At 62.8% G+C, this 26,850-nt stretch overlaps 1 protein-coding gene across 4 annotated transcripts; it reads left to right on the top strand.

Moving 5' to 3' along the window:
* The first annotated feature begins 5,644 nt into the window (after window positions 1-5,644).
* Window positions 5,645-26,850, top strand: MMP17 (matrix metallopeptidase 17). Of its 4 annotated transcripts, none has more exons than XM_059040024.2 (10): window positions 5,645-5,728; window positions 15,533-15,665; window positions 16,465-16,594; window positions 17,078-17,361; window positions 18,269-18,445; window positions 19,943-20,042; window positions 21,698-21,780; window positions 21,881-22,033; window positions 24,925-25,182; window positions 25,921-26,850. In XM_059040024.2, exons 2-10 carry the CDS (start codon window positions 15,626-15,628, stop codon window positions 26,214-26,216), a joined length of 1,521 nt encoding a protein of 506 aa, XP_058896007.2. In that variant the 5' UTR covers window positions 5,645-5,728; window positions 15,533-15,625; the 3' UTR covers window positions 26,217-26,850. The 4 variants fall into 4 exon arrangements, with proteins under 4 accessions (XP_058896007.2, XP_066870633.1, XP_066870631.1 ...); XM_067014532.1 differs by lacking the exon at window positions 5,645-5,728 and adding an exon at window positions 8,620-10,538; XM_067014530.1 differs by lacking the exon at window positions 5,645-5,728 and adding an exon at window positions 10,589-10,607.

Raw genomic sequence — 26,850 nt, forward strand, 5'->3', positions numbered from 1 at the left:
GGTCCAGTGGTCGAGGCTCCGAGCTGCCAGCACAGGGTGCACAGGTTTGATCCCTGTTTGGGGAACTAAGATCCTGCGTGCCACGTGGCATGGCCCGGAAAAAGGGGGGCCTCCTCTTCTGGGCAGGCTGGGGGAGCACGTGAGGTCAGCCAAAGGGAGGAAGCAGAGTCTGGGCCCAGAGCCCCTGGAACCAGCCATGCCTGCAACCAACACTCTCATTTTCCCTCTTGAGCTGGGTTTCTCGGAGGTGCCTGAAATTGTTCCTCCTGCACAGGGACCAATGGAGCCAAGGGGGCCAGAGGCTCGTCCTGGATGGAAGACAACGGGGAACGAGACAGCCTGGGCGCCGGAAAGCGCGTCCCACAGACAGTCCCAGCACTTAGAGCATCTTCTCTTCCAATACCAAGAGGTGAATACCAGTATTCTGAACCGGAACTGATTTCTCTTGTAACGAACACCCTCTCTGGAGGCCGTGGCACGGGGACCCGCCTCCCTCTCAGGCAGGTCCCCCAGAGAGGGAGGGGCTGGGGTGCTCCCCGGGGCCACGGGCTGGGCAGAGGGTCCAGCTCCAGGACCAAGAGTTGCACTTGGCAGCTGAGAGGGGCGGGACCCAGGGACACCAGCGACACCCCCCCCCGGCCCCCGTGGCCACTCGGCCCGCACAACCCCCTGCACACGCGGTCCCCGCCCCGACGACCTCTCACCTCTGGCTACGACCCCCTCTCCCTCCATCTGGGCGTCTGCTATGGGCTGAACTGTGTTCCTCCAAAATCTGGATGTCGCGGTCCTGACCCCCAGCACCTCAAAATGTGACTGTACTTGGAGATGGGGTCTTAAAGGTGATTAAGGTAAAATGAGGCCACAGGGTGAGCCCCGATCCAGTGTGACTGGTGTCCTTACAGGAGGAGGAGGTCAGGGCACAGACACGCACAGGGACGACCCCATGAGAACACGGGGAGAAGACGGCCGTCTACACGCCCAGGAGAGAGGCCTCGGGGGCACCAGCCCTGCGACACCTCCATCTCGGACTTCCTGCCTCCAGGACACAGGACCATAAATATCTGGGTGCTTGTTACGGCGGCCCTAGCGGACTCACACGGCATCTAGATACCAGCAAAAACATCCCAAATGTGGCAGAACCAAACACCTCTCAGCCGTCCTGACTGTCTCCCACGTCTGCGGCTGTCTGGGCTCGGCCGGGCAGCACTCCTCAAGGCCTCCCTTCAGCCACCCCCAGACGACCCGAAGCTTCTTCACCCACAAGCCGGCCCCTGAGCTGGGAAGACGCAAAGCGCCGGCTAGAGCAGCTGCAGCTTCTGTGCATGCCCTCTCTCTCTCCCTCTCTCCGCCCCCACTGAGATGGCAAGTGTCTTGCACTGAGTGCCGGGGGGTCCGGGGAAGCCCGTGGCCTTTTCTAAGGCAGGCTCAGAAGTCAGCACGTGAGCCCTTCAGGCCCATCTGTTGATGGAGGTGGACACGAAGGCCAGGGGTGTAGCCCCCACTGGGAAGCATAGCCAAGAGTTCAAGGACAAGTTTTTTTGTTGTTGTTTTTGGCCATGTTGGGTCTTTGTTGCTGCGCGCAGGCTATCTCTAGTTGTGGCAAGCAGGGGCTTCTCCTGTTGCGGAGCACGGGCTCTAGGCGCGCAGGCTTCAGTAGTTGCAGCATGCGGGCTCAGCAGTTGCGGCACACAGGCTCTAGAGCGCAGGCTCAGTAGTGGCGGCGCGCATACTTAGCTGCTCCGCGGCATGTGGGATCTTCCCGGACCAGGGCTGGAAACCGTGTCCCCTGCATTGGCAGGGGATTCTCAACCACTGTGACACCAGGGAGGTCCCAAGGACAAGTTTTAAAACCACCTCCCCCTCTTGGCACTCCAGCCCCACGGCTGAACCTCCAACACACAGAGGCTGCCCCGGGGCCTTTGCACGGGTTGGCCCCCCAGCTGACTGCTCTTCCCTCGAGCCTTTGCGAAGCCGACGGCTCAGCCTCCCGATCCCGCGCATAAGACACACAGGAGTTCCCTGGGGCTGCGGTACCTGTGACCACAAACCTCGTGGTGCAAAGTGAGGCACAGCTGTTCTCCCACAGTTCTGGAGTCCACAAGTCTAGAGACAGTTTTGTGGGGGTGAAAGCAAGGCGTGGGCAGGGCTGGCTCCTTCTGAGGCTCCAGGGGAGGCTCTGCTCCTTGCCTCGTCCAGCTTCTAGAAGCACCTGCGTCCCTCGGCTCCCGGCGGCATCACTCCGACCTCTGCTTTCATCACCACGTGGCCTCCTCCCCTGACGCTGAGCCTCCCCCGCCCCCCTCTTTCAAGGGCCCTTGTGAGGACACTGTGACCACCCCCATCTCAAGATGTCTAACTTAATCACACCTGCAAGGCTCCCCTTACCACTAAGGGGACCCATCCGCGGATGCCAGGGGTGGGGCCTGGAACCTCTGGGGGCCACTGCTGCACTTTGCACCCGATTCGTCTAGGCCACCCCGCCGGGTGTCAGCCCCACAAGGGCAGGGATTCAGGCATGCGGCCGGTGCCCCATCGCTCCGCTAGGCTGAAGGCCTGGGGCCTGGTCTAAGGGCGCCACATCCCCTTGGGGCCCCATCTTGGAGAAGGGACCTCCTTGAGCAAGTTGACCTTTCCCACCCAACACACATGTACCCTGCTCTCTTCCCACTGACCTTGAGTTACACAAGCAAACCAGGAATAGCTGCTCCCGGCAAGAATGTAAAACTGCGCTGAGACACTGAAGGCCTTGGTCCCTTCACATCCTGGTACCTACCTGTTGGCCCTCATCTGGTCCCCTGAGCAGACGAAGCTCAGAAGAGATGACACGTGTGTTCGTACGTGGTACACAAGGTCAGCGTAACTGTGTCATTGTTTCGTGGGCCTTTTCTGCTCTCTGCTTTTTTTCTCATAATTTTTTTTTCCTCAACAATAGGTCTGAGTAGCCTCGTTGGTACACCTGGGTCTAGCCCACTCTTTCTCACTCCGTGTAGTGTTGCGTCTTTGGGGTACGTCCCGGTGTGGTCATCCCAGGGCAGCCACCGGCTTACACAGCACCTGCGGGTCTTAGCAAAGGCGCCCATCTCTGCAGTGGGAAGTGACCCCCGCCGCAGCAAACACAGGCCGGCAAACGGGCGCACGGGGACTCTGCCCGACCCCCTCGTCCTTGAGCACAGCCAGCACCGGAGCACACAGGCAGTTTCTGGGGTTTCGTTGTTGCTGGTGTTAACTATTACATCTTGCATCAGCTGTCTTGTACAAAGGTGGGAGTGTTTTTCTAGGGCCACACCAAGAATGCTGGACCATACACAATGTGCGTTTCCAACTTTACTAGCTGCTCCCTGATGGCCTCCCAGCGAGGCTGGGCCAGCTGGTACCCCCGCCAGGAGCACCAAAGTCCCCACTTCCCCCCTCGGTGAGTGATGATACATGACTGTCTCAACGTTGCCCATCTGATGGGTGAAAAGCGGCCTCTCGTCAGCGCTTGTATTTGGGCCACATTCAAATGCCAGAATTCAGTGGCAGGCTCGAGGACAAAACAGCAGCCGTGGTGCCACACAGCCCCCGCCGTGAAGTGACATGTCCCCCGACACCAAGCATCCTTGGTTCCCGCACCATTCACCAGGCACCATCTGGACCTACCTAGGGAGAACCACGTCTGTCTGTCGGCCGCTTCTTATGCCTGTGGCCCTGCCACAGCCACCGCCATGGCTCTTCACCGCCTTCAGTGCCTCCTACAGCTCCCCAGCCAGCGCCCCTCCCAAACGCAGGAAGAACTGTTACACCACGGGGCCGACTGCTCTGGCATCTCTTCCGAGCCCCTTGAGCCAGCCTGGCTGCCACCCACCCTCCTGTACTCTGACGTCAGCATCTCAAAGTTCCTTTAGAAAACCCCTTCCTTCCCACCATCAGTGCAGGTGGCCCTGCTCACTTCCCGCCCCCCAGCCACATGCTTGGTCAGGGATGGGCACACGGCCCACAGAGGCCAATGAGAGATGGCCCTGGGACTGTGGCCTGAGAGTCAGTCGGCCGGGTTTGCTAAACTGGAAGAACGTCGGGTGCAGCTGCCCGCTCTGTCTTTGCTGCCATTTGGAGAGATCTCGCCTGAGGATGAAGCCAACACAGAGATGGAGAGAGAAACCGTATTCTGAGCATGTCCTTGTGCAACTTGATCCAGCCTTGCCTGACGTCAGCCTGCTCTGAGATGGCCTAGTTTAATGAGCCCATAAATTTCCTTTCCCTGAGCAGAGCCAGTCTGAGCTAGGTTTTTGCCAGTAGCCCTTGAGCAAAGTTGGGGGATATGCCTGTGAACGGTCATCGTATGCAGGGTCTTCACTGCAAGTGATCTCAGCGGGTCAATATAACGGTCTTCTCAGCAGGTGCAGAATCTCCATGCTCCAGAACAGGCCACTGAGGCTTGGAGAGTAACAGGGTAGGATGAGCAAGACCCCCCAGCCACGGGAGGACAGTGGAGAGGAGGCTCTGCCCGAAAACCCAGCCCTCACCTGGGTGGAGGGGCCACCACTCCCCTCAGACTGGGCCTCAGTTTCCCTGTCTGTAGAATGGGACCTCAATCTTGATAGCACCAGCTGTGATGGGGGGAAGGGGAGGCGTGAAGGGGTCGGGGAGGGGAGCAGTTGAAGAAACAGAACTAAGGTGTAGGGGTATTTGCATCTGAATGCCCTGCCCAGGATCCTTTGGCTCTGTGACCTCCCACAAGTTATTTAATTTCTCTGGGCCTCAGTTTCCTCATTTGAAAAATGGGAATGATAGTTTCTATCACGAAAGATGCTGTGAGAAGTGAACGATTATATATGGCAGGCTCTGAGCTTGTGCCGGGCACGCACTGACCTCCCAACAGACGTCACCTATTAACATTCTCCTCCCCAAACCCACAGCGACCACAGACCCACGGCCCTCGCTGACTCCCAGCTGCGCCCAGACCCCACCAGAGTCAGGGCCGCCGCCCGCGCCCCTCTTGGCCTCTCACCCCACCCCCTGCCGCAGTCCCTCCCGAGCTCCCACCCCCAGCGCCGCTGCAGCCCGGCTCCTCCCACGCCCCCAGCCCCTCCCTGCTCCCGCCCCTATCCCGACCCCTCCCACTCTCCCTCCTCAACCGCCACCCGACCCCACCTCCTTTCTACCACGGTGCAAAGGCTCCCCCAAGCGTCCGCCCGGCGCGCTGCGGCTGCCGCTCCGGGTCCCCAGCCCTGACCGTGAAACCGTGCTTGGCGCGGTGTCCGCGTACGCACGGTCGGGCGGGAGGCGGGGTCCGTTCCCCGGCGGCCGGCACAGAGCCCCGGACGGTGCCCCCGCCTGCATGCCTCCGCCGCCCCGGGGCCGTCTGGGGACACTCAAGAAGTGTCTTCCTTCGGGCCGCCGCAGCCAAGGTCCCCGTGTGGACTCGCCGGGCGGGGCGTGGGTGAGGTCTGAGCATCCTCCAAGGGGCGCGGGCCCTTTAAGGCGGGGGCAGGGAGCGCCGGTGGCGTTCATTAGCATACATTAGCATGCCCCGCCCCGCCGCTGGGAGGTGGCGCGGGGCTCGGTCGGGCAGGCAGCCGGGCGCGGGCGCAGGGACCGCCACCGCCGCGCCGTCCGCCCAAGGAGCGCGATGCGGCGCCGCGCCGCCCCGGGGCCCGGCCCGCCGCTGCCGCTGCTTCTGCTCGCGCTGGCCGCCCGCGGGGGCTGCGCCGCACCCGCGCCCCGCGCCGAGGACCTCGGCCTGGGAGTGGTGAGTGCGCGGCCGGGAGTGGGGCTCCCGCGGGCCGGGGCGACCCCATGGGGGCGCCTCGGTGCCTGCGGGAACTCGGACGCCCTGCGCCCATTTCCTGGGCAGGAAGGCTGAGGCTGGGTCACAGGCTGAGTATCTTACGCGCGCGCACCCGGGTCTGGGAAAGAGGCGGCGGGTCCCTCTCCCGGGCTCCGCGCGCTCGGAGCCCGCCGCAGTCGGCCGAAGCCCGCGGAGGTTGGGGGCTCACCTGGCCCCAGCCCCGTTCCCGGATCCGTGCAGCCCCAAAGGGGCCCCTGAGGCGGGTGGGACAGCAGTCGCAGCCGCCCGGAGCAGGGCGGTCCCGAGTGCGTTCCCAGTGGGAGTGGCGGGGGGAGGGGCGCGCGCCCGCAACCGAGAAACAGACAGGGCTGCTGAGTGTGGGCGCCCCGGAAAGTCGGTGGTTTCGAGTTTGCTCCGTTGAGGATGTTGAAGGTGTTGGGGAGCAAGGGAGCCGGCCTCCCAGCCCCCCACTGGGCATGGATCTTGGCCCTAGTCCCTGTCCCCTTCCACCCTCAGGGTGGCCAGCCCTGCCTTGCCACCCTTGTCCCTGTCCTGAGCCTGGTGGAATCCCCCTCCCATTCCCAGGCTCGGATGTAGCCGTCCCGCCTTCTCCTGCGCCCCTCCCTCAGGATCAGCTGTCCCACTGGCTTGGAAACCATACTGGGGGACTGCGCAGTGGCTTCTTCCCACAACCCCTCCCCCGTTCAACCCGCCAGGCTTGGAGCCTCCTCTTCGGGACCTGGAAGATTTAGATCAGACTTTATGGCTCTCACCAGCCCCAGGCCCCGGGAGGCCAGGCGAGGGCGAGAGCAGGGCGGTGGATTAAGCAGATTCCTCGTGAGGCTTCCGCCCCTGCAGTTGCCCTCACTTGCACCGATGAAGGGACAGGGCCGGGGACCTTGGCTCCCTGCCCCGCCCCCGGCCCCCGGCAGTCTCCTAAAGGTGCTGATAGGCTCCTCTCCCAGGCCAGCGGCATTCTCGAGCTCCAGGTGGCTTTCAGGCCAGTGCGGGCGTTTGGGCGGCATCCGCAGCCCCGTGGCTGGCAGGACTCGGCCACCCCCGCCCAGCTGCCGCAACCCATGCAGCCGCCTGGGGGGGAGCAACCACAGTCCCTGCTGTCTGCATCCAGACGCCCGAGGGTCCCCAGCACCAATTCGTCCCAGCCAAACGGCTCTGAAATCGGGGTGCCTTTGCCCACCTCCTCCGGGCCCTGGGGTGTCCTGGACCCCCTCCTGGGGCGCACGCTCGGAGGGCATCAAGTCTCTAGGTGTGGGCTGGGTGGTAGTCGAACCAGGCTCCCACCTTCCAGCTGTGAGGGGCCCCACGGGAGGGTTCCTGGGGGTCGGGCCCGCACAGTCAGGACGTGGAGCTCCCGGCCCAGCCAAGTTCGCGTATCTCGCGCAGCGCTGTTCTGAAGTTTCCCGCCGCACACCCAGAGGAAGCGGGTCAGGTACACACTCCGCCTCCTGGCTTGCACCGCCATGCCTCCTCCTCTCCCTGCTCCCCTGGGTTCCCCAGCACCCGGGGCACTGGGCAGGGGGCGTGGCTCCCCAGCCTGGAACCCCAGAGGCAGCAGGGCCCTGGTATCCGACCCGGTGCACGGAGAGCAGAGGATGCTGCCCCTGCCCAGAGAGACCCCCCCGACCCAGGGAAGGCCAGGGCCCCTCCAGCCTGAGTGAGAGAAACCGTCCTGCTTCCTGCCCCCGACTTGTGGGCCGAGGGCGGTCTCTGGTGGCCTTCGGGGGAATGACACCTCAGCGCGTCAGGCCCGGAGGTGCAGGAAGGCTGGGAGAGCAGCAGGGATTTGCCGGGAGGAGGGAGGACTCCTCTCCACCCCGCTCTGCAGGCTGCCCCCAGGGGCCCACTGACTCTGGATATTCAGGTCTAGGACTGCCAGTGACGAGAAGGGCCCCTTTGTAAGTGTGACCCAGCTTCTGCCAGACAGAGCCGTGCCCAGCGGGTCTCTTGTGCGCCGGCTCTCCCCGGGAGGGGCTCCCCAGCCCAGCCCGCCCGAGCCTCGGAGGAGAACAAAGCACCGGATTGAGGCCGGCCGCGCCGGTCCAGCGGTGGGCTTTCAGGCCTCGGCGAGCGGGACAAAAGAGCCCCATGCCCTCCTGGGGTAGTCGACTGAGCCGCAAGCCCTTCTGGGCCCGTTTTCATTACTTTATTTCCGAGTAGGTAATACCCAGAGCAAAATATTCAGGCCGTACAGAAGGGTCTGCAGGGGCCGTTGTCTCCCTCATTTCCTGAGGATCCTTCCAGAGCTTGTCTGGGAGCGTAAAAGGGCATGGAGACCTCGGTCCCTTATTTCTGTGGATGACGACCTGCCGTCCACTGCTGTGTGCCCTGCTGTTTTCACTTCCCAGTCTATCCTGGAGAACGGTCCATGTTGGAACGTCTAGGTCCTCCTGGTTTTCTTTCCACCCATCGCATGTCACTGCACAGATGTCACATCCATTAGCCAGACCCCCACACGGACGTGCAGGCTGTTCCTAATAGTTCGCCATAGCCAGGAGCTGCCAGGACGCCCAGTTACTGCGACGTGAGCATGTGAGGGACCCAGCCCTGGGGGAGCCCAGGTGACAGGTATGCACGTATGTTGGCAGATTTGCCACCGTCCTCTAAAGTTTGTTCTCAGGTTTCTATCCCAGCAACAAAGTCTGTGAGCTCTTGTACCTCGTACCACGCGTGTTGGCAGGTCTTTTGATCTCTGACACCCAGACGGTGACAGTGGTTTGTGGCTGAGAGTATGTGAGGGTGTGGCCGGGAAAAAGCAGGGCCCTCAGCAGCCCAGGGGGCTGGGCAGGGGCTGGAGCTCCTGCGAGCACATTCCCCCTCCAGGGGGTAGGGAAGGGGGTGGCGGGGGGGGACGGTCACCCTGGCCTCAGCCAGTCGCCTCTGGGTCCCCGCTCCTCAGTGCCAGCACCCCAGCAAGCCTCTGGCACCTCCGTGCGCTCCGGACCCGTAGCAGACCTGGCTTGGGGCCAGGAACCTCCTTCTCGGCTGCAGGCAGGGAGCCCAACCAAGGGGACCAGGGATGGTCTCACTGAGCCGGCAAGAGGGGAGCCTCGGCACCCAGTTCCCCTCCCCGAGCTTGAATTTAAATGTGACGGTCCTAGGACCCAGCTGGGCCCCTCCGCGACCCTGGAGGCACGTGGTCAACAAGTGCGCTCATTTCCCAGACACTCATGGCCTCGGGCGTCTGGATGACTGAGAAGTCTTTGTGGTGCTTTCTCGGGGGCCTGTGGCGTGGGCAGGGCCGCACTGGCCGCCTGTGGTCTGGGCCCTGGGACTGTGGGTGCTGACTAAACAGGCTGGCGACCAGCCTGGCAGCTGAGGAAATGTCGTTGCTCTTTCAAGGGGCTCTGGGACCAGCCTCTGGGCGTGGATCCCAGGCTGCTGCTCACAGCCTGGGATCTGAGTGTTGGGCCTCAGTCTCCTCGTCTGTAAAGTGGGGCCATGAGAACGGGGCAGTGGGGATGTTCCCTGGCTGATGGCCCTGAATGTCTCACCACAGCATCTGCAGGAAGTAAGCTGCCTTCGTGTTCTGAGGAGGGGCTGTGGGAACAGGAACAAGGGCTTGAGGGCTCACCAGGGTCCTCCCTGATGCCGTGCCTTCCTGGGGGTTTCCGAGGGCGCTTTGCGTGCATGTGGTTTTTGCCTCTCAGTTAATGGTGGCTCGGAGCTTCCAGTGAGGTGCTCTGGGTGCAGGGCCTATGCTGAGCACGGGAGGGGTGATGGGTGCGTCTGTCACACGCTAGCCGACAGCCTGCTGTGTCCCTCCCAGGCAGTGTCCAGCTCTCAGGAGGGATGGACAGTGGCCTGGGCAGGATGCGGAACCCACTTCCCCCCTTTACCTGGCCCGCCTGCCCACTCCTCCATCCTCTCTTCCCTCTGTAGCCCAGTCCTACCAGTTCCTTTCTGCTCCCTGAACTTCCAAGGCTGGTTCCTGCCACAGGGCCTTTGCACTAGCTGTTCCTACTGCCATGAATTCTCACCTGGGCTCATCCTCTGGCCAGCTCCTTCTCATCCTTCGGGCGCCACCCCCCCTCCGAGCACCCATTTAAGGAGCTCCTCCACCCTGTCTCACTTCCCCTCATAGCACAGCGGTCCTGGGAATAGGCCCTGAAGCCAGGTAGCCTGGGTTCCCCTGCCAACTCTGCTCTGTCTGGCTGTGTGACCATGGGCAAGTGTCCTGACCTCTCTGCACCTCAGTTTCCTCATCTGTAAAATGGTCATAATAATAGCACCCACCTATAAGGTCATTTCAGTAGTTCTCTACTGAGCGCCTACCGTGTGCCAAGCGTGAACTGAACCCCACAGAGCCTGTTGTCACAGCTTTCCGCTGTGGGTGCTGTGAGTAATCGTTGGCCATTAGGATCGCTTATCATTCATCATCTGTGATCCTTATCACGTGTTTATCTTTGGTTTTCCGCGCGAGAGTGTCCCTCCCGGGTAGACAGCGGGACGGTGTCTCCCCAGATCTTCCCCGTGCCCCCGGCACCTGGCACACGGATCCCTCGGTGAGGGTGTCGGAGGGATGGGTGGACCCTCAGAGGGGGTTCTGGGAGCATCCCGCTGGGGAAGATGCTGGGGCAAGGGGTCATCCCAAATGCCAGCAGCCCCTGGAGGAAGACCCACCCTGCCGGGGGGGCCACCAACTCCTTTCTCTCTGGGTCTTTAGCGCCCGGACGGCCAAGCGGGTCAGACACAGACTTGAGCCAGAGCTGCGCCCTGTGACCGCGAGCCATTTCCGCAGCTGCACGTGGAGGTGATGGTGACACCGCCCTGGTGGGTGCTGAGGAATGAGTGGGTGAAGGTGCAGAGCCGGCGGCACGCGGTGGGTGCTGAAGGCTCCGTTATTATTTGGGTCTGGGGGTGGGTGCTCTAAAGCCACTGCCCGCCCACCTCCGCTCCCCCAGTGCTGTGACGCTGTCTGCACTGCCCTGGGCCTCCATTTCCTCAACTGTGCCGTGGGGCTAACGACACCCGCTCTCCACACCCCCTGCAAACGAGGCCGGCCGAGTCCAGTTAGAGGCGGAGGGCGAAGGGGGGCGCCGACAGTTCAGCCGTCCATCCCCGCCGTCCCGGCCGGACGCAGGCCCCCCACGGGGCATCGGCGAGCCGACAGGCGTCCCGGGGTCCCGGCTGGCTTCGCTCCGGTCCTGCTCCACCGCCAGCACGTCCGGCGAGCCCCCGTGTCCCCACCTGTAAGTGGGGACAGCAGTGGCCAGGCCTGGGGCTGTGGGAAGGAGCTGCGGGGCGGTGCACACGGCGAGCACTTCCTGTTTACCGGCGCCGTAAAGCACGTCGCAGCGCGGCCTCCCCTCGCCCGCCGGTCCAGGTCCACCGGCCGCGGAAGGTCGCTCTGCTGCGCCCCTGGGAGCCGGCGCCGAGGCCGCGCAGGCGCCTGCGCTTGACGCCGACCTGCTGGGCCGAGGGGCCGCTCAAGGCGTGAATGCGAGGCCGCTCCGCGCGCGATGCCCACCTGCCTGTGGCTTTGCCGAGGTCGGGAGGGAGTTTTGTGGTGTGTGCGTTCAACGTCGCTGACGCTGTGAACAGATGCGCGTTGTGTCAGCCAGCGATGAACGACACAGAGAAAAACAAGACCAGGCGGTGGCTGGGCGGGGGGGATGGGAAAGCCACGGGAGGGATGGTAGGTGACTGCGTTTGCGGGAGGGGCTGGCGCCCCACTTCCTGCCAGTGCCTTGGGCAGGACACCCACCTCTCTGGGCCTCAGTTTCCCCATCTGCAGTAATGGCTCAGCTCACAGGGATCCTTGCGGGGAGGAGGGTGAGAGCATGTCCTTGGCTGTTAGGGATTCTCCAAGGTGGGGCAGCCCCTCGCTCCCCGCCTCCCCCCCCTCCCCTCAGCCTTCTGGAAAGTTCACCCTCCGCCCACACAGCCTCGTTGCCCTGGAGACACGGTCGCCGTGGTGACAGTGAAGGGAGGACCAGTGGTGGAGCACAGGAGGGGGCTGGCCCAGGCGACCCTCAGGCTCTGTAGGGTATTGGGGGGCAAGGGGCAGGACTGGGGACACCTGAGGGGGCGAGAGATCTGGGCCCCCACCCCAGGGGCCGTCCTGATGCAGGCACCACTGTGGTGGGTGCAGGGGTCGGGGCTGCATGGGTTCCAGGGGCAGCGAGGCGGGGCTTTTGTCAGCCTTTGCCCCATGCAAGGACCCCGGCCCTGAGGACGGGTTCTCAGCCTGGTTCCCCTGTGATGTTCCAACGTGTACATACTACCAGGACAAAAAATGAAACCCCGGCCCTTTGGGAGTTTGCTTGTCTCCCCTGAAGAGTGGGATGTGCTGGCAGGGAGGGCGAGAGGGAGAGAGGAGAGAGAGGAAGGGGCTGCCTGAGCCGCCCCTCCCTCCCAGGGCTCAAGGGCTGACCGTTCCTTCCCAGCAGGCATGGGGGCTTCTTGTTGGGGACACTTGTGTTTCCACCGAAGGCAGAACAGGACGGCTCAGGGCTGGGCTAGGGTCCCCATGGGCTCGTCAGGCCCCCCTGATCCACGCATCACCTGAGGGCCCGTGGCTGCCAGCAGCATCCCCCCAGCAAACCCACCAGGGGCTCGTCCTTTTGTCAGACGCCTCCCGAGGGGAAAGAGGGTTTCCCCCAGCGAGCTGCCCCGACACAGAAGCCCACACCACGGGGGGGCCCCGGGGAGGAGGTGGGCCAGGGGTGTGAAGAGAGGGGACTGGCTTTGTGATGGGGGAGGGAGCTGCGCCGGGGGCAGGTGGGCTGTCTGAGCCCAGGCCTGCGGGGAGAGGGGGGAGGGAACCCCTCCCTCCCGCCAGCCCCTCAGATCTGGTCCCACATTCTTGTGCTCTTGCACGCGGCAGGGGCTGCAAGCGGCAGCGCCCAGGGCCCGGCAGGCGCCAGCAGCTGCCGACCGTGGTCAGAGCAGCGCTTGTCCCAGGCCAGCACGGGCCCTCAGCGCTGCCCTTGTTCTGCAAGTGGACACAGAGCCAGCCTCTCAGACCTGTAGCTGAAACCTCCTGCTTTTCAATGTTAGCAAACATTTTCAAACCCCCTGAAGTGCTCTTGAGGCCTGAAGCCCCAAAATGTGCGTGGCCTTCTGGCCAGGCTGCCCGGCACCAGAGGGAGCAGCTCCTCTGTGGACCCCGTGGAGCCCCACGAGGGCTCGGAGCAGGGGTCTGCTATGATCAGACGCCCAGCTGTTACCCCAGCCTAGAAGGGGACAGCCGGGAGATGGGTGCTCCTCCCAGGGTGCCTCAGCCCCTGCCCACCCAAAGCGGCTGGCCTGGGTGGGGAAAGGCACTTGCCTGGCAAGGAGAGTGGAGACGGCATCCTCACCCAGCATCGCGTACGGTCTGTGGAACCTCCAGAGGGGTTCGTCGCGGTTCTGGGCGCCTCCAGGCTCTGTAGCTCAGTCCTGCAGCCTTAACAAAGAGCTGCAAAATGTGTGTGTGTGTGTGTGTGTGTGTGTGTGTTTCCTGACTTTCAGAAAGAAAACGGCAGAATCAGAACCTTAAAGCATATGTAAAACTTTCCCCCAAAGTGTGTAGCCACGAATAGACATTTTTGAAAATAATTTTTATTGGAGTGTAGTTGATTTACAATGTCGTGTTAGTTTCTGTCAGTACAGCAAAGTGGACGCAGATACACAGCTGTAAGCCGGAATGCTCTCTTGGGCACTTCCAGGCCCAGACACTGATTAGCCAGGGGACTCAGTAAATCCTGTGGACGGCTGACAGGATGCATTTAAATATGTTTGAAGTGGTGTGAGGGGTGGTCCTCCGAAGAGAAGGGTGCTCAGGGGTGGCAGAGGCCTCAGTACCACAGAGGGCAGAGCCCAGGGTCGGGGTGAGCCTGTCCGGCCCTCGTGCTCCCCTCGTCTGAGCACAGGATGTCACTCGGGGGTGTCCACTGGGAGCGCCCCCTTGGTTGCTGTTCACTCTCCTGCCTGGGTCTAAGAGGGACCCCCAGACCTGAGGGGGGGTCTCCCGGGTCCCCCAGTTCTGCGCATCCTGGGGGCTTCCTTCAGGAGTTGGGGAGGAGGTAAAGGAACAGAGAGAACCCCAGCGAGGACTCAGTGTTGCCTGGCAAGGAGAGAATCCAGCTAGTCTGCTGCAGGTGTATGCAAATTATATGCAAATCATCGAGCCCCGCCCCCGTCAGCTGCGTTCCCTGGGAATTCCAGGACGATAGACACCTTCCCGCTGAGCACCCTCTGGGCCCCCTGTGGGCGCAGATCCCCGGGGCGGGGAGTCCTCAGGCAGGGGCTGCAAACTCGCAAGCTTCTGGGGGCCCGGCAGGTAGCATAAATGAATGGAGGATTTTTTAAATGTCCACCAAAAAAAAAAAATAGACCTGCAAGGCAGTGCATTTCTCAAAGCCTGGTCTGGGAGGGGGTGGAGCTCAGAGAATCTCCAAAACCCTGCCTTCCACCCACCTGTGGGTCGTCCCAAAGCTGGCTGATGAGCCCACCCCCAGCATTGCGTCTATATGGCTGAGTGCTTTTTATTTTTTTTAATCCTTTAGGACATTTTTTGGGGTGGGGGGCTGCGTTGGGTCTTTGTTGCTGCGCGCGGGCTTTCTCTAGTTGTAGCGAGGGGGGCTACTCTTTGCTGCGGTACGCGGGCCTCTCACTGCAGTGGCCTCTCGTTGCAGAGCATGGACGGGCTCTAGGCGTGTGGGCTTCAGTAGTTGTGGTACGGGGGCTCAGTAGGTGTGGCTCCCGGGCTCTAGAGCGCAGGCTCAGTAGTTGTGGCGCATGGGCTTAGTTGCTCTGCGGCATGTGGGATCTTCCCGGACCAGGGCTCGAACCCATGTCCCCTGCATTGGCAGGCGGATTCTCAACCACTGCGCCGCCAGGGAAGCCCAGCTGAGTGCTTTTTATGGGACTGTCACACTGCTTGGGAAGTGGGCATGAGTGCCGTGTGGCAGTTGAAGAAACAGAAGCCCCCCAGGAGGTCCCCATGGATGGCATTGGTGCCTCCCTGTCCCCTGGGCCCCCCCCAGATGGTAAAGGGGTTCTATGTGTGTCCGTGGTATGAAGGGTCGCCCCCCATTCCTGCTTCCTGTTTGACTCAGAGGACCCCCACTGGGGTACTTTGCATCAGAGCTGTGCGCTGACAACACGCACTTTATATGGAGGGTACCTGTGTCGGGGCTGATGTGAGCATTTCCACGTTCTAACTCTTAATGTCCTCACATCCACAGGCGAGGAAACAGCCCAGAGGGGGTGTGACTTGCCTCAGTTGCACGGTGAGGAGGGGGCTGGGTGGGATTTGCACCCAGGCAGCCTCGCTCCAGAGTCTGGGCTCTTAACTACTGTGCACATGCAGCTCGTAACCAGATTCCTACGACCAGATTCTGAGCCAATTGCCCTTCTCAGCGTGGGTTTCAGACCTTGGGTCCTAAACTGCTGCCTCACAAGCCAGCTCAGGGCCTGAATTTGGCACTCACGATGTTAAATAACCTTTTAAAAATTTCACTTTCCTAAGTGTCTCCTGGGCATTTTGCTGCCTCAGGAGAAGTGAGGTGGGGCAGGCTGCCGTGAGCAGTCGCACAGGTTGTGCACTGCTCAAGCCCACCCATCTAAGGGGCATCAAGTTTATTAACACACTTAGGCAAGGAAGGAGCATGAGACACCCTGTGGGCTACTGGGCAGGGGCTGGAGTGTTGATCAGGGCTAGGAGAGGCCTGCCCCTCCCCGCAGTGATGGCCCCAGGCAGGCGGCTCTTCTGTGGGGCTGGTCCCCCCTTCCACCCCTCACTGTACTCTCTGCCCGCAGGAGTGGCTGAGCAGGTTCGGCTACCTGCCCCCAGCAAACCCGGAAACGGGGCAGCTGCAGACGCCAGAGGAGCTGTCCAAGGCCATCGTGGCCATGCAGCAGTTCGGAGGCCTGGAGGCCACTGGCGTCCTGGGTCAGTTCTCAGGGTGCAGTGGGAGATGGGTGAGCTGAGCCCAGTTCCTCCTAACTGCCCCCTCCAGCCTGCCCTGCTGTCCTGGGGTGGGAGGGAGGAGTCCCGCCGCATGGGAGCCCTCGGCCATCCCCTCCCTGTCCCCCGGCCGCGGGCACAACAGGGGGTGAGTGTGTACCGGCCGCACCCAGACCCCCTTTCCACACTTTCAGTGGGGTCTCAAACCCCATGCCGCGGGCCAGGCAGGCCAGCTGTCGGAGTGGGGTCTGGCCGCCCACACCCCAGTTGAGTCGCCCCATCGGGGTGCCAGGCCTGTGCTGTTGAAACTGCCCGCTTTCCAAGAGAAACCAGAAATCTGGGGGGGTTATGTGAACACCCCACTTTTTACATTTTGGCCACAAATTCCAATTTTGTAAAGACTCTTCGAAGGGCCAGCCGATCAAAACATGTCTTTCCCCGGGCCTCTCAGGAGTAGACTCGTGTGTCTCACACAGAAACGGTCGGGTGCGTGTCCCGTGAAACGCAGGGATCGTTGGGTCCGAGGTGGGGCCACGCCCCCTCCGACTGCGCACGTTAGCAAATGCTTTGAAAGCCCCGCATCCCCGTCTGTGGACGTACCCCTGGCAGGGGGGCCCAACATAGCTGGAGGCCTGGGCCTCATCCCCCAGAGCTGGTGCAGGGAGCGAGGGGGACGGGACTGGAGCTGGGTGCCAGCTCTCGGGGAGCTGCTGGGAATCGCAGGCTGGGGGTGAGCGCGCGCTGGGCCTGGCTCCTGAGCCCCGCCCGCCCGTCCGCCCTGCAGATGAGGCCACCCTGGCGCTGATGAGAACCCCGCGCTGTTCCCTCCCTGACCTCCCGGCTGCAGCCCCGGCTCGAAGGAGGCGCCAGGCTCCGGTCCCGACCAAGTGGAGCAAGAGGAACCTGTCCTGGAGGTGGGCGGGCGGGGCGCCACCTGGCCTGGCCCTTCCAGGCCTCTGGGTGTGGGGGGGGGACCAAAACGAGCACCCGCAGTTGGGGCTTAAGAGACAGGAATTTATCCTCTCGCTTCTGGAGGCCAGAAATCCGAGATCCAGGGGTCGCAGGTCGCTTGGAGGCTGTGAGGGAGGATCCGGCCCGGCCCCCGTCCAGATGCTGCCAGCAGCCCTGGGCCCGTGGCTCTGAGCCCCGCTTCCATCTTCATGTGTCCTCCTTCCATGTCTGTGTCCCCTTCTGTCTGTTGTAAGGACACTCACTGGATTTAGGGGCCACCCTCTTCCGGGATGAACCCTCTCCATCCTCGACCCAGTTTCGTCTGCAAACCCCATTTCCAAATACGGGCCCCGGGGCAGGTTGTTCCAGGGGGCGCACTCCAGCCTGGGGCGGGGGCGCCGGGCCTGTCCCCGCGACCGACCCGGCTCTGACCCCGCCTGCCGCAGGGTCCGCACGTTCCCGCGGGACTCGGCCCTGGGCCGCGACACGGTGCGCGCGCTCATGCACTACGCGCTCAAAGTCTGGAGCGACCTCACGCCCCTGAACTTCCACGAGGTGGCCGGCAGCGCCGCCGACATCCAGATCGACTTCTCCACCGCTGACCACAACGACCGCTACCCCTTCGACGGCCCCGGCGGCGCGGTGGCCCACGCCTTCTTCCCGGGCGACCGCCACACCGCAGGGGACACCCACTTTGACGCTGACGAGGCCTGGACGTTCCGCTCCTCGGGTGCGTCCGGGCTGGGGTGGCCCCGGGGACCCCGCAGGACCCCCAGCCCCCGACAGAACCCCCCAGGAAGAGAAAACCGCCACGGCTCCCCTGCCCAGAGCCGTGGGCACCTGTCCAGCGCAGGAGGACAATTCTGCGTCCTCCTGCAGGCTGACCTCACCAGCCGTCTCTGGCACGGGCCACCCACCTGGCGGACCCGGGCTGGGCTCGCAGGCCTGGGACGTGACTCCGTGAGCCAGGCTTGTCCTCACCCTGGTCCAGCTCCCAAGAGGGAGTGCGAGCTTGTAAGGCCTCTGCAGGCCTGGGCTCGCCATCACTTCTGCTAAGTCCCGTTGGTCAAAGGAGCCGCAGGCCCCTAGCTTCAAGGCGGGAGGAGGGGCAGAGCCGCGTGGCACAGGCTGTGGGTACGGGCGGGGGAGACGGGGGCCTTGCGGGGTGAGTCTGTATCCCAGGCTGGAGAGCCCATCCCAGCTGGAGGAGCCAGAAGTGGCCCCGTAGAACCTGTGGGTTTTATGCCTTGATGGGAGCCCAGGCCCGTCCTATGGGGCCTGGAGAATCTATTCAGTGCTGTGGGGTTGAGGGAGCTTACAGTGACCCCTGTAACTTGGGGTCCTGATGGCCAGCAAGGCCTGTACAGAATAGTTTGCCAACTTTACTGTGAGGGGCACGTGGGAGGTGAGGGGGACCAAGGGACCCCCCGGGCCCGAGAGGCCCCTGTGAACTCCACGAGGGCCTCCTAGGAAGCAGACAAGCCCTGGTGGTTCCACAGGACCCGTCTGTCCAGGCCCGGGGCCTCCTCTGTAACCAGCTCGGTGGACTCATCTCACCCCACCCCACGGGTCCCGTCACCGTGGCCCAGCGGGAGCTGGCGGGGCCTCCCTGGGCTCACCGGCTCCTGTGTCCCCAGATGCCCACGGCATGGACCTGTTCGCAGTGGCTGTCCACGAGTTTGGCCACGCCATCGGGCTGAGCCACGTGGCGGCCACACGCTCCATCATGCAGCCGTACTACCAGGGCCCGGTGGGTGACCCGCTGCGCTACGGGCTCCCCTACGAGGACAGGGTGCGCGTCTGGCAGCTGTACGGTGAGTCTTCCCCCCAGAGCTGTCACGGGTCACCCGGGGATGGGGACAGCCATGCCGGGGACCCCCAGAGCACAGAACCCCACGGAAGAGGGCTGGTTCTGTGTTGTTCGCTGTGCGCCCGGCTTCTGGGACCTCCTGGCGCATGCTGGCTGCCCCGCGGTGGGTGTGGAACGAATGAGCAGGTGCGTTGTGTCACCAGGGGTCCCTAGGACCTGGGGCCCTGCTGCCCTCTCCACGGAGCTCACCTCAGAGCCCTGGGCAGGATCCTGCATGCAATCCCCAGCCGGTTTCAGGCTGTGAGAGCTGACATTGATGGCGACCCAGGGCCCGCGCAAAGCACGTACAGCCCGTGAAGTGGGAACCGCGTCCCCACTGGGAGATGGGAGCGCTGGGCCAGGACTGCCCGGGCCGGCCCCGGGGCCCCTTCTGCTGGGGACATGTCAGGCCGCGTGGCAGAAGGGGGTCTGTCCCGGGAGCTGCGAGAGCAAAAGGTGTGGGGGACGAACCCTCCCCCAGTGACACCCCTTCTCCACGCTGGTCTCCCGAGAGCCCCGCGCCAGTCCGCCCCTCCCCACAGCGGCCGGAGCAGTCCTCTAAGAGCCTGGGATCGAGGGCCTCCCCTCGGAGGCCAGCCTCTCCCCTCCGCCTGGACCCCCGCACCCCCCCGCTTCCCCGTTGCCCCAGCGCTTACCACCCTCTGACATCTGTGGATGCTTTTTATTGTAGTAAAATTTACGATTTTCACCCTTTTACAGCCAATTATTCCATGACATTTGGTACATTCACGATGTTGCTCAACCGCTGTTTCTCTGCACTTCCAGAACGTTCTCATCCCGCCCCCCCCGCCCCCCCCCCCGCGTCCCACCTCACCCATTAGCAGTCACTTGCCATCCACTCCCCAGCCCCCGGCCAACACTCGTCACTTTTCTGTCTCCCTGGATTTGCCTCTTCTGGACGTTGCACGTCAACGGAGTCACACAGCGCGCGGCCTTTCGCGCCTGGCCGCCTCCACTTAGCGTGTGCTCTGCAGGGTCATCGCCGTCACAGGAGGCATCAGTAATTCATTCCCTCTGACAACTGAATAGTTTTATGTATCCATTCTTCCGCCGCTGGACGTTTGGGCGGTTTCCACCTTTTGGCCACATCACGAATAATGCTGCTGTGCACATTCACGAACAGCCCTTTGTTTGAACACCTGTTTTCTGTTATTTTGGGTCTGTACCCAGGAGTGGAGCTGGGGTGGGACGGGGGGGCGGTAAACACTCCTTTAAGTCAGTGGGGCACCTGTGCTTTCTGCTCGCGCATCACGATGCTCTGGCTCCGGGGACGGGAGCCTCCCCGGTCCTGCTCACCGCCGCAGCCCGGCGCTCGGCTCGGTCAGGACGCAGTGCCACCCGCCCGATGGCCCCGGCTCCATCCTGGTGGCTCCGGGAGGGGTGGTGGGGCCTGCGGGGAGGCGGGTGTGCTGGGCCCGACGCAGCCTCCTTGTCTCCACAGGCGTGCGGGAGTCCGTGTCCCCGACGGCACAGCTGGACCCCCCAGAGCCCGAGGAGCCACCCCTCCTGCCGGAGCCCCCCGATGATGGCTCTAGCACCCCGTAAGCCGTGGGCCCCTTGTCTCCACTCTGCAGCCAGCACGGCCCCCAGCGGCGGCTCCAAGCCCTGAGCTCGTGGCTCTTCCGGGCCGGCTGAGCCCTGAGTGACAGTTAGTGTCTTTTCTTATGGACAGGCAGTGGAGGGGACCCCCGCTCACCCCAGCCCAGGGCCGTGCAGAGGCCTTGACTTTGCAACGTGCGATTTCCTCTCACCCTCCGTCCCAGTCAGTCATCGGCGGCTGCGTAACAAGCAGCCCTGCCTCGTGGCATGAAACCACCACTGTATCGTTAGGCTCGTGGGTTCTGTGGGTCAGGAACGCGGACGGGGCGCCGTCGGGGGTCGGGGTCGGCTCCACAGTGCTGGGAACATGTGCTGGGGGCTGGAATCGTCTGGGGGCATCTGGACTCAGGTCTGGTGCCTGCGCTGGGCTGGCTCGAAGGCGGGGCTCAGCTGGGCACCATCTGTGTCCCGCGCCGGAGGCTGGATTCCTAGAGTAGCTGTCTCGAGGGAGCGTCCGGAGGGCTGGCAGAGCTGGAGGCCACGCAGCAGCGTCCGCCTTTTAAGGCCCAGCCTTGGATTCGTCGGGCCCTGTGCCGAAAGCAGTCAGAGCCTGCCTGCTCTCCCCGCCATTCCCCAGAGGAACAAGTGCCACAGAATCTGCAGGGGGGCGTCCCCGTCCACCCCTCCCACCTTCGCCCTCACAGCCTGGCCTGCCTCCTTGACACCTTCACGCTCACGCAAAACACTAAACTCAAAAATACAAACGGAAATCTGCGTGTTTAGGCTTCCGTGGTTTGTTTTGTTTTGAGGTTTGGTTTTCCAAATGTGGGATGTTTTTATGCTTTTCTCACTCAGCCGTATGCGGTGAATTTCCAGCGAGGTCAACAGATGTTGCTGTAACTTCTCTTTTTATTGTTCTTCATTGCACTTATTTATTGAATAAGTAACACCTGCCAGCAGTACACGATTCCAGAGGCGCAGAAAGCGCTCACAGTGAAAAGTTAGCTGCCAGCCCCCTCCCTGCGGCAAACCTTTGTGCGTGTGCGTGTCCTTCCGGAGAGATTCCGCACGTGTGCAGAAAGCCAAGCGTGTAGACGTACACGCGTGAACCCAGTGGGACGTCTCCTGTGCTGCTCTGTGCCTCAGCTCTGGCCCCGGGGCCCGTGGAGGCCCCTGTGTCTGTGAAGACGCCCGGGTCTCGGAGCTGAGCTGCACTGTGGTGCGCGTGTGCCCTGCCCTGTTTTTAAGTCCTGGATCGGAGGGCATTGAAGTTCCTGACCTTTTGTGGTCACACGTGATGTTGCTGTGAGGCCTGGCCGTGCACAGAGCTCCCGACTCAGGATCGGGGAGCCGGCGCGCGCGCTCAGCGTTGCTGTAGGAAGTGCCCAGCCGGCTCCTCGACGCTTTGCTGGCGGCGTTGAGAGCGCTCCCTGGCGCGCGCTCAGTGATCCATCTTCCAGCCGGCACGGAGAGCGTGGGCCTGTTTCGCCTGCTTTGCTCTCTTGACTAAACTGCTGGGGTCGCTGGGCCTGCGGGCGGCGACGCGGGCGTGCAGGGTCCTTCGGGGATGCCTGTCCCCGTGGCCTTGCCCAGCCCAGCTCCCCGGGGAGGCTCGGAGTGGGGCTGCCTCCCAGCCCAGCCCTCTCTCTGCCCCCAGACCCAGGAAGGACGTGCCCCACAGATGCAGCGCCCACTTTGACGCGGTGGCCCAGATCCGAGGAGAGGCCTTCTTCTTCAAAGGTAACCCCTCGGGGTCCAGCGGCCGGCAGACGGAAGAGCAGACCCCACTCTGGGCCCCAGGCCGGCCACCTGCAGCCCCACCCCCTGTGTCCCCCCCCAGGCAAGTACTTCTGGCGGCTGACCCGGGACCGGCACCTGGTGTCGCTGCAGCCGGCGCAGGTGCACCGCTTCTGGCGGGGCCTGCCGCTGCACCTGGACAGCGTGGATGCCGTGTACGAGCGCACCAGTGATCACAAGATCGTCTTCTTCAAAGGTGGGAGCCCCGCCCATCTCGGTGCCTGCCGGGCATCGCTGACCGGGGGCCGCAGCCCACACTCCCCAGGACCCCCAAAGCTCGCGTCCACGCAGGAGGCCCGTCCTGTGCTTTGCTCTGTGGGTCCAGAGCTCAGAGCGGAGGGTGTCACATTCATTTGTGCACTCAACCGATTTTTAGTTATTGAGCACCTGCTATGTGCTCTGCACTGTGGTAGGCCCTGCAGGCACACAGTGGGCAAGACATGAAAATCCCTGCCCTCGTTCTGGGGCGGGGGACGCACAATAAGCACCTGTAAGTAATGAGGGAGTTGATTTCAGATAGACCTGAGGGAACAGCATACCAGGCGGAGGGGGCTGCCAGTGCAAAGGCCCTGAGGCAGGAACAGTCTTGCTGACTGCAAGAACCTGGAAGAGGGTGATGAGACTGGATCAGAGTGAAGGGTGAGGAGGCGGGGGTGGGAAGTGCAGGTCGATGCCGAGGGGCTGTGGGAAGGAGCTGGATTTAGTCTAAGAGCAGGGGGAAACCGCTCTCCCATCTCAGTCCAGGGTGACAGGTCCACTGTTGGAGGGGTGTCACTTCACCCTCAACAGCCCCGCTTCCGGGCTGGGCTGGGGTGGTGCTTCCTGCCCTTGGGGAGCATGCTGTCTCTTGGGGGAGAAGGCAAGGTGCCCCGCCTGCAGCAGGAGACTGAGCCCTGCCAGTTCTGTGGGCGCTTCGGAGGCTGTGAGCCTTCCTCAGTCTCACGCACTGCCGTATGTACGTGCAGCTGTGTTTGGGGGGTGCGGGGTCTGTAGCTCCCCAGAGCGAAGCCACCCTGCTGCCCTGACCCGGGCTCTCCAGCCTGGCCTCCCTTGTGTGGTGCCTGGGCCCGACCCCTCCACACTCACCCTGACGCGGCCCCTGACGGTGGAACCACCGTCTCCCAGGCTGGATGTCAAGGGCCAGCCACAGTCATGGTGGGGGGACCTGTGTGGCATCTTCTAAGTAACTCGGATTATTTCTTACCATTTAAAAATCGGGAGACCCCCACGAGAAACCACAGCTCCAGACTTGAAGTATGAGACCGTGCGGGCACTTGGGGCCTGTGCACTTGCCTGGCAGCGTCGGCTGCCCTGGCAGCGCCACCCCACGTGTGTGCCCACTCAGAGGAAAGCCTCACAGCGCCCCTTGTTGTGACCGCACGGGGCCCCCTGTCTGCAGCGGCGCCATCATTCCCTTCGGCTGTTGCTAGTCTCTGACAGACGATTTTCTAGAAATTATTGTTAATTGTGGTGAAAACACACACACACACACACAGACAATGTAAAAGTTACCATCTTAACCATCTTTAAGTGTAGAGTTCGGGGGCATTAAGTACTTTCACACGGTATGCAACCATCACCACCGTCCATCTCTAGAGCTTTTCCATCTTGTAAAGTTGAAACTCTGTCCCCATGAAACTCTAGCGCCCCATCCCCCTCCTCCAACCCCCGGCACCCACCAGCCTGCTTTCTGTCTCCACGGATTTGTCTGCTCTAGGGACCTCATATCGTGGAACCACACGGGATTTGTCCTTTTGTGACTGGCTTATTTCACTGAGCATAACGTCCTCCAGGTTCCTCCACGTTGTAGCAGGTGTCAGAATTCCCTTCCTTTTTTAAGGCTGAGTATTGTTCCATGGTACGGATGGACCACATTTTATCATCTGTCGATGGATACTTGGCTTGCTTCCACCTCTTAGCTATTGTGAATAATGCTGCTGTGGACATGGGGGTACAGATAGCTCTTGCAGAACTTGTTTTCAATTCCTTTGTGTATATACCCAGGGGTGGGGTTACTGGATCCTGTGCTATTTCTGTGTTTAATTTTTTGAGGAACTGCCAGACTCTTCCACAGCAGCTGCTCCCGTCTTACATTCCCTCCAGTGGTACCCAGTTCCCCCGTCCTCGCCCACGCTTGCTGTTTCCTGGGGGCGGGTTTGATCGTGCCAATCCCAGTGGCTGTGAGGTGGTATCTCATTATGGTTTGACATGCATCTCCCTGATGACTAGTGATGTTGAGCATCTTCTCGTGTGCTTACTGACCATTTGAATATCTTCCTTGGAGAAATGTCTATTCCGGTCCTTTGTCCAGCCAAAGAGTTTGTTAACGTTTTGCTTCTTTTTCATTTACATCTTCTGTTTTCATTTCTTTCATTTGTTTCTTTTTTCATTGTTTTGTTTTGTTTTGTTTTGTTGGCCGCACCTTGCAGCTTGCAGGGTGAAAGCACAGAGTCCTAACCACTGGACCGCCAGGGAATTCCCTCATTTGTTTTCTAAGTAACAGGGTTGATTTGTGGCTAAACCCGGGTGGGAGTGGGGGACGTGACAACACATCCCCAAATTTAATTCCCACGCTTCCGTGGCAGAGCAGCTAAGGACGTTTCCAGAGCACAAAGTCAAGGATATACCCAACGAGGATGTTAATCACACCACTTTCCAAAGGCTTTACATGCGGATTTGAAGTTCGTGGTGATTTCTAAACCTCTGCCTCTGTGTCATCCGACGAGGCTGCACACATGCAGGTCCCGTGGGCCTCGACCCAGCGCCCTTCCTGCTTTGCCCGTGAACACGCTCCGCCCGCCTCACAGCAGGAGTGGACAAGGCCCCGCTGACCAGAGTGGCTTCTCGGGGTGGGGGGGGAGTCTCGCCCCCTGTCTGTGACGTGGCCGCCTCATCTGGCCCTGCGCCCCCAGGCTGCTGGCACGTGTGGGACCCCTGCTGGGGGCACAGCCGGCGCGCAGTGAATCCTGGGAGTTACGCCGTGGGCACTGCGCATCGGGGTGTCCGTCCGCGGGAGGAGCAAGGGCTGGGGCCCCCGCCCGGCGGGCTGGGCGAGCCCCGGCCCACGGCTCTTTCTCTCGCCCCCAGGAGACAGATACTGGGTGTTTAAGGACAATAACGTAGAGGAAGGATACCCGCGGCCCATCTCGGACTTCGGCCTCCCGCCGGGCGGCGTCGATGCTGCCTTCTCCTGGGCCCACAATGACAAGACTTATTTCTTTAAGGACCAGCTGTACTGGCGCTACGATGAGCACACACGGCGCATGGACCCCGGCCACCCCGCCCAGAGCCCCCCCTGGAGGGGCATCCCCAGCACGCTCGACGATGCCATGCGCTGGTCCGATGGTGAGCCAGGCGCCGGGCGGAGGGCGAGTCCGGGGCAGCCTCAGCCTCCACACCTGGGGAGCCGGGATCCAGGGGCAGATGCGTGCGTCTGCCCCGCCCCCCACCACCACAGACACCATCCGCCCCCGGAGGGTCCCCTGGGTCGCCCCCTCTGGCGCTTGTTCACCTCTCAGGGTCCCTTCCTCGCCCCCGTCACCCCTCCAGCCATAGCAGCCTCGCCTCCTGCGCTCTCACACACACACACACACACACACACACCAGGGCCTTTGCACCTGCCCTGCGTTCCCCCCAACACTTTCCCCACCGGCTTCAGGCCTCCGCCCAAACGTCATTGCAGCGCCCCCTGGCTGCAGTGAGAAGTACAGCACCCCCACAGGGGCAGCTCCACCCATACGGGAAGTTTCGTTTGTTCTATTTGCAAAGCCATGTCCCCAGTACCTAGAACAGCCTGGCACATAGTAGGCCCTCAGTAGATAAATAGTAGGGAAAAAGCAGAGGTCATCTCATCCATCCCCCTGCCTCCAGGCGGCTGCTTGAGCTTTCCCAGGCCTGTAATGCTCTGAGTGCCCACAGATGGGCTCCCCGGAGGCTGAGACCAAGACTCTCTCACCTGAGACAGTCTACGTCCGTCCTTCCTACTGGCCCCGCAGCTCTCTGCATCCCGTCCTCCTGCCGTCTAGACCGAATCCCGCGTGCTGCAGCGGCCGGGGCTCAGCTGCCCGCCCTCTTCTCCCCCAGGTGCCGCCTACTTCTTCCGCGGCAAGGAGTACTGGAAGGTGCTGGACGGCGAGCTGGAGGTGGCGCCCGGGTACCCGCAGTCCACGGCCCGGGACTGGCTGGTCTGCAGAGACCCGCCCGCTGACCCCGAGGGCGCAGACGCCCGGCCGGGGCAGCGCGACCACAGCCGCTCAGAGGACGCCTACGAGGTCTGCTCCTGCACCTCCATCGCCGCCCCAGCACCGCGGGCCGCGGGCCCACTGCTGGCCGCGCTGCTGAGCTTCCTGTGGACGGCGGCGCGGGCCCTGGCGCTGTGACATTCGGAGCTGGCCTGCGACAGGACAGATGGGGCCACGGCCCAGAGCCACAAAGTGCAAGGACTGATGCCCGCCCCTCCAGCGCCTGAGCCAAGCGTCCCTGCAGAGCGGACCCCGCCTTGCAGGTGGGGGGGTGGGACGGCGCCACCAGCCCCCGGGCCGAGGCCACCGGCTGCGGCCTCCCCGGCTCGGCCAGCAGAGGGCGCTGCTCCCCGGGCGCGGATGCAGGGGGAGCGCCCGCCGGGCCAGCCTGCCCTCTGCCCCTGGGGAGATTGCGTCACGTCCCGGCCGGGCCGGGGCCGGGAGCCGTCCTTTCAGCGAGCGAGTGACTGAATCTCGCGGAGATTGACCGAGGAGCCAGGGGTAGGCGGGGCTGGGGGCGTGAGCTCAGGTCCGCAGGCCCTGGCAAGGGCATCCCGGAGGCCCACGGGCACCCCCTCCCCATCACCCGCCGCAGGGCCGCCCCTGGTGCTGCCGCCCGCCCGTGGGGCTTCCTCGCCTGGTCCCAGCGGGCCCGCCGGCTGCCTCGACCGGGGCAGCCGCCTCCACGGGCGGGCCCCCAAGCTGGGGCCGTGGTGGGCTTCCCTTGTGACGCGCGCCTTTCAGACAAACACGATCTCTTCCTGCTTTGTAA

Source organism: Kogia breviceps, chromosome 15, assembly GCF_026419965.1.
Source record: "Kogia breviceps isolate mKogBre1 chromosome 15, mKogBre1 haplotype 1, whole genome shotgun sequence".
Classification (NCBI taxonomy): domain Eukaryota; kingdom Metazoa; phylum Chordata; class Mammalia; order Artiodactyla; family Physeteridae; genus Kogia; species Kogia breviceps.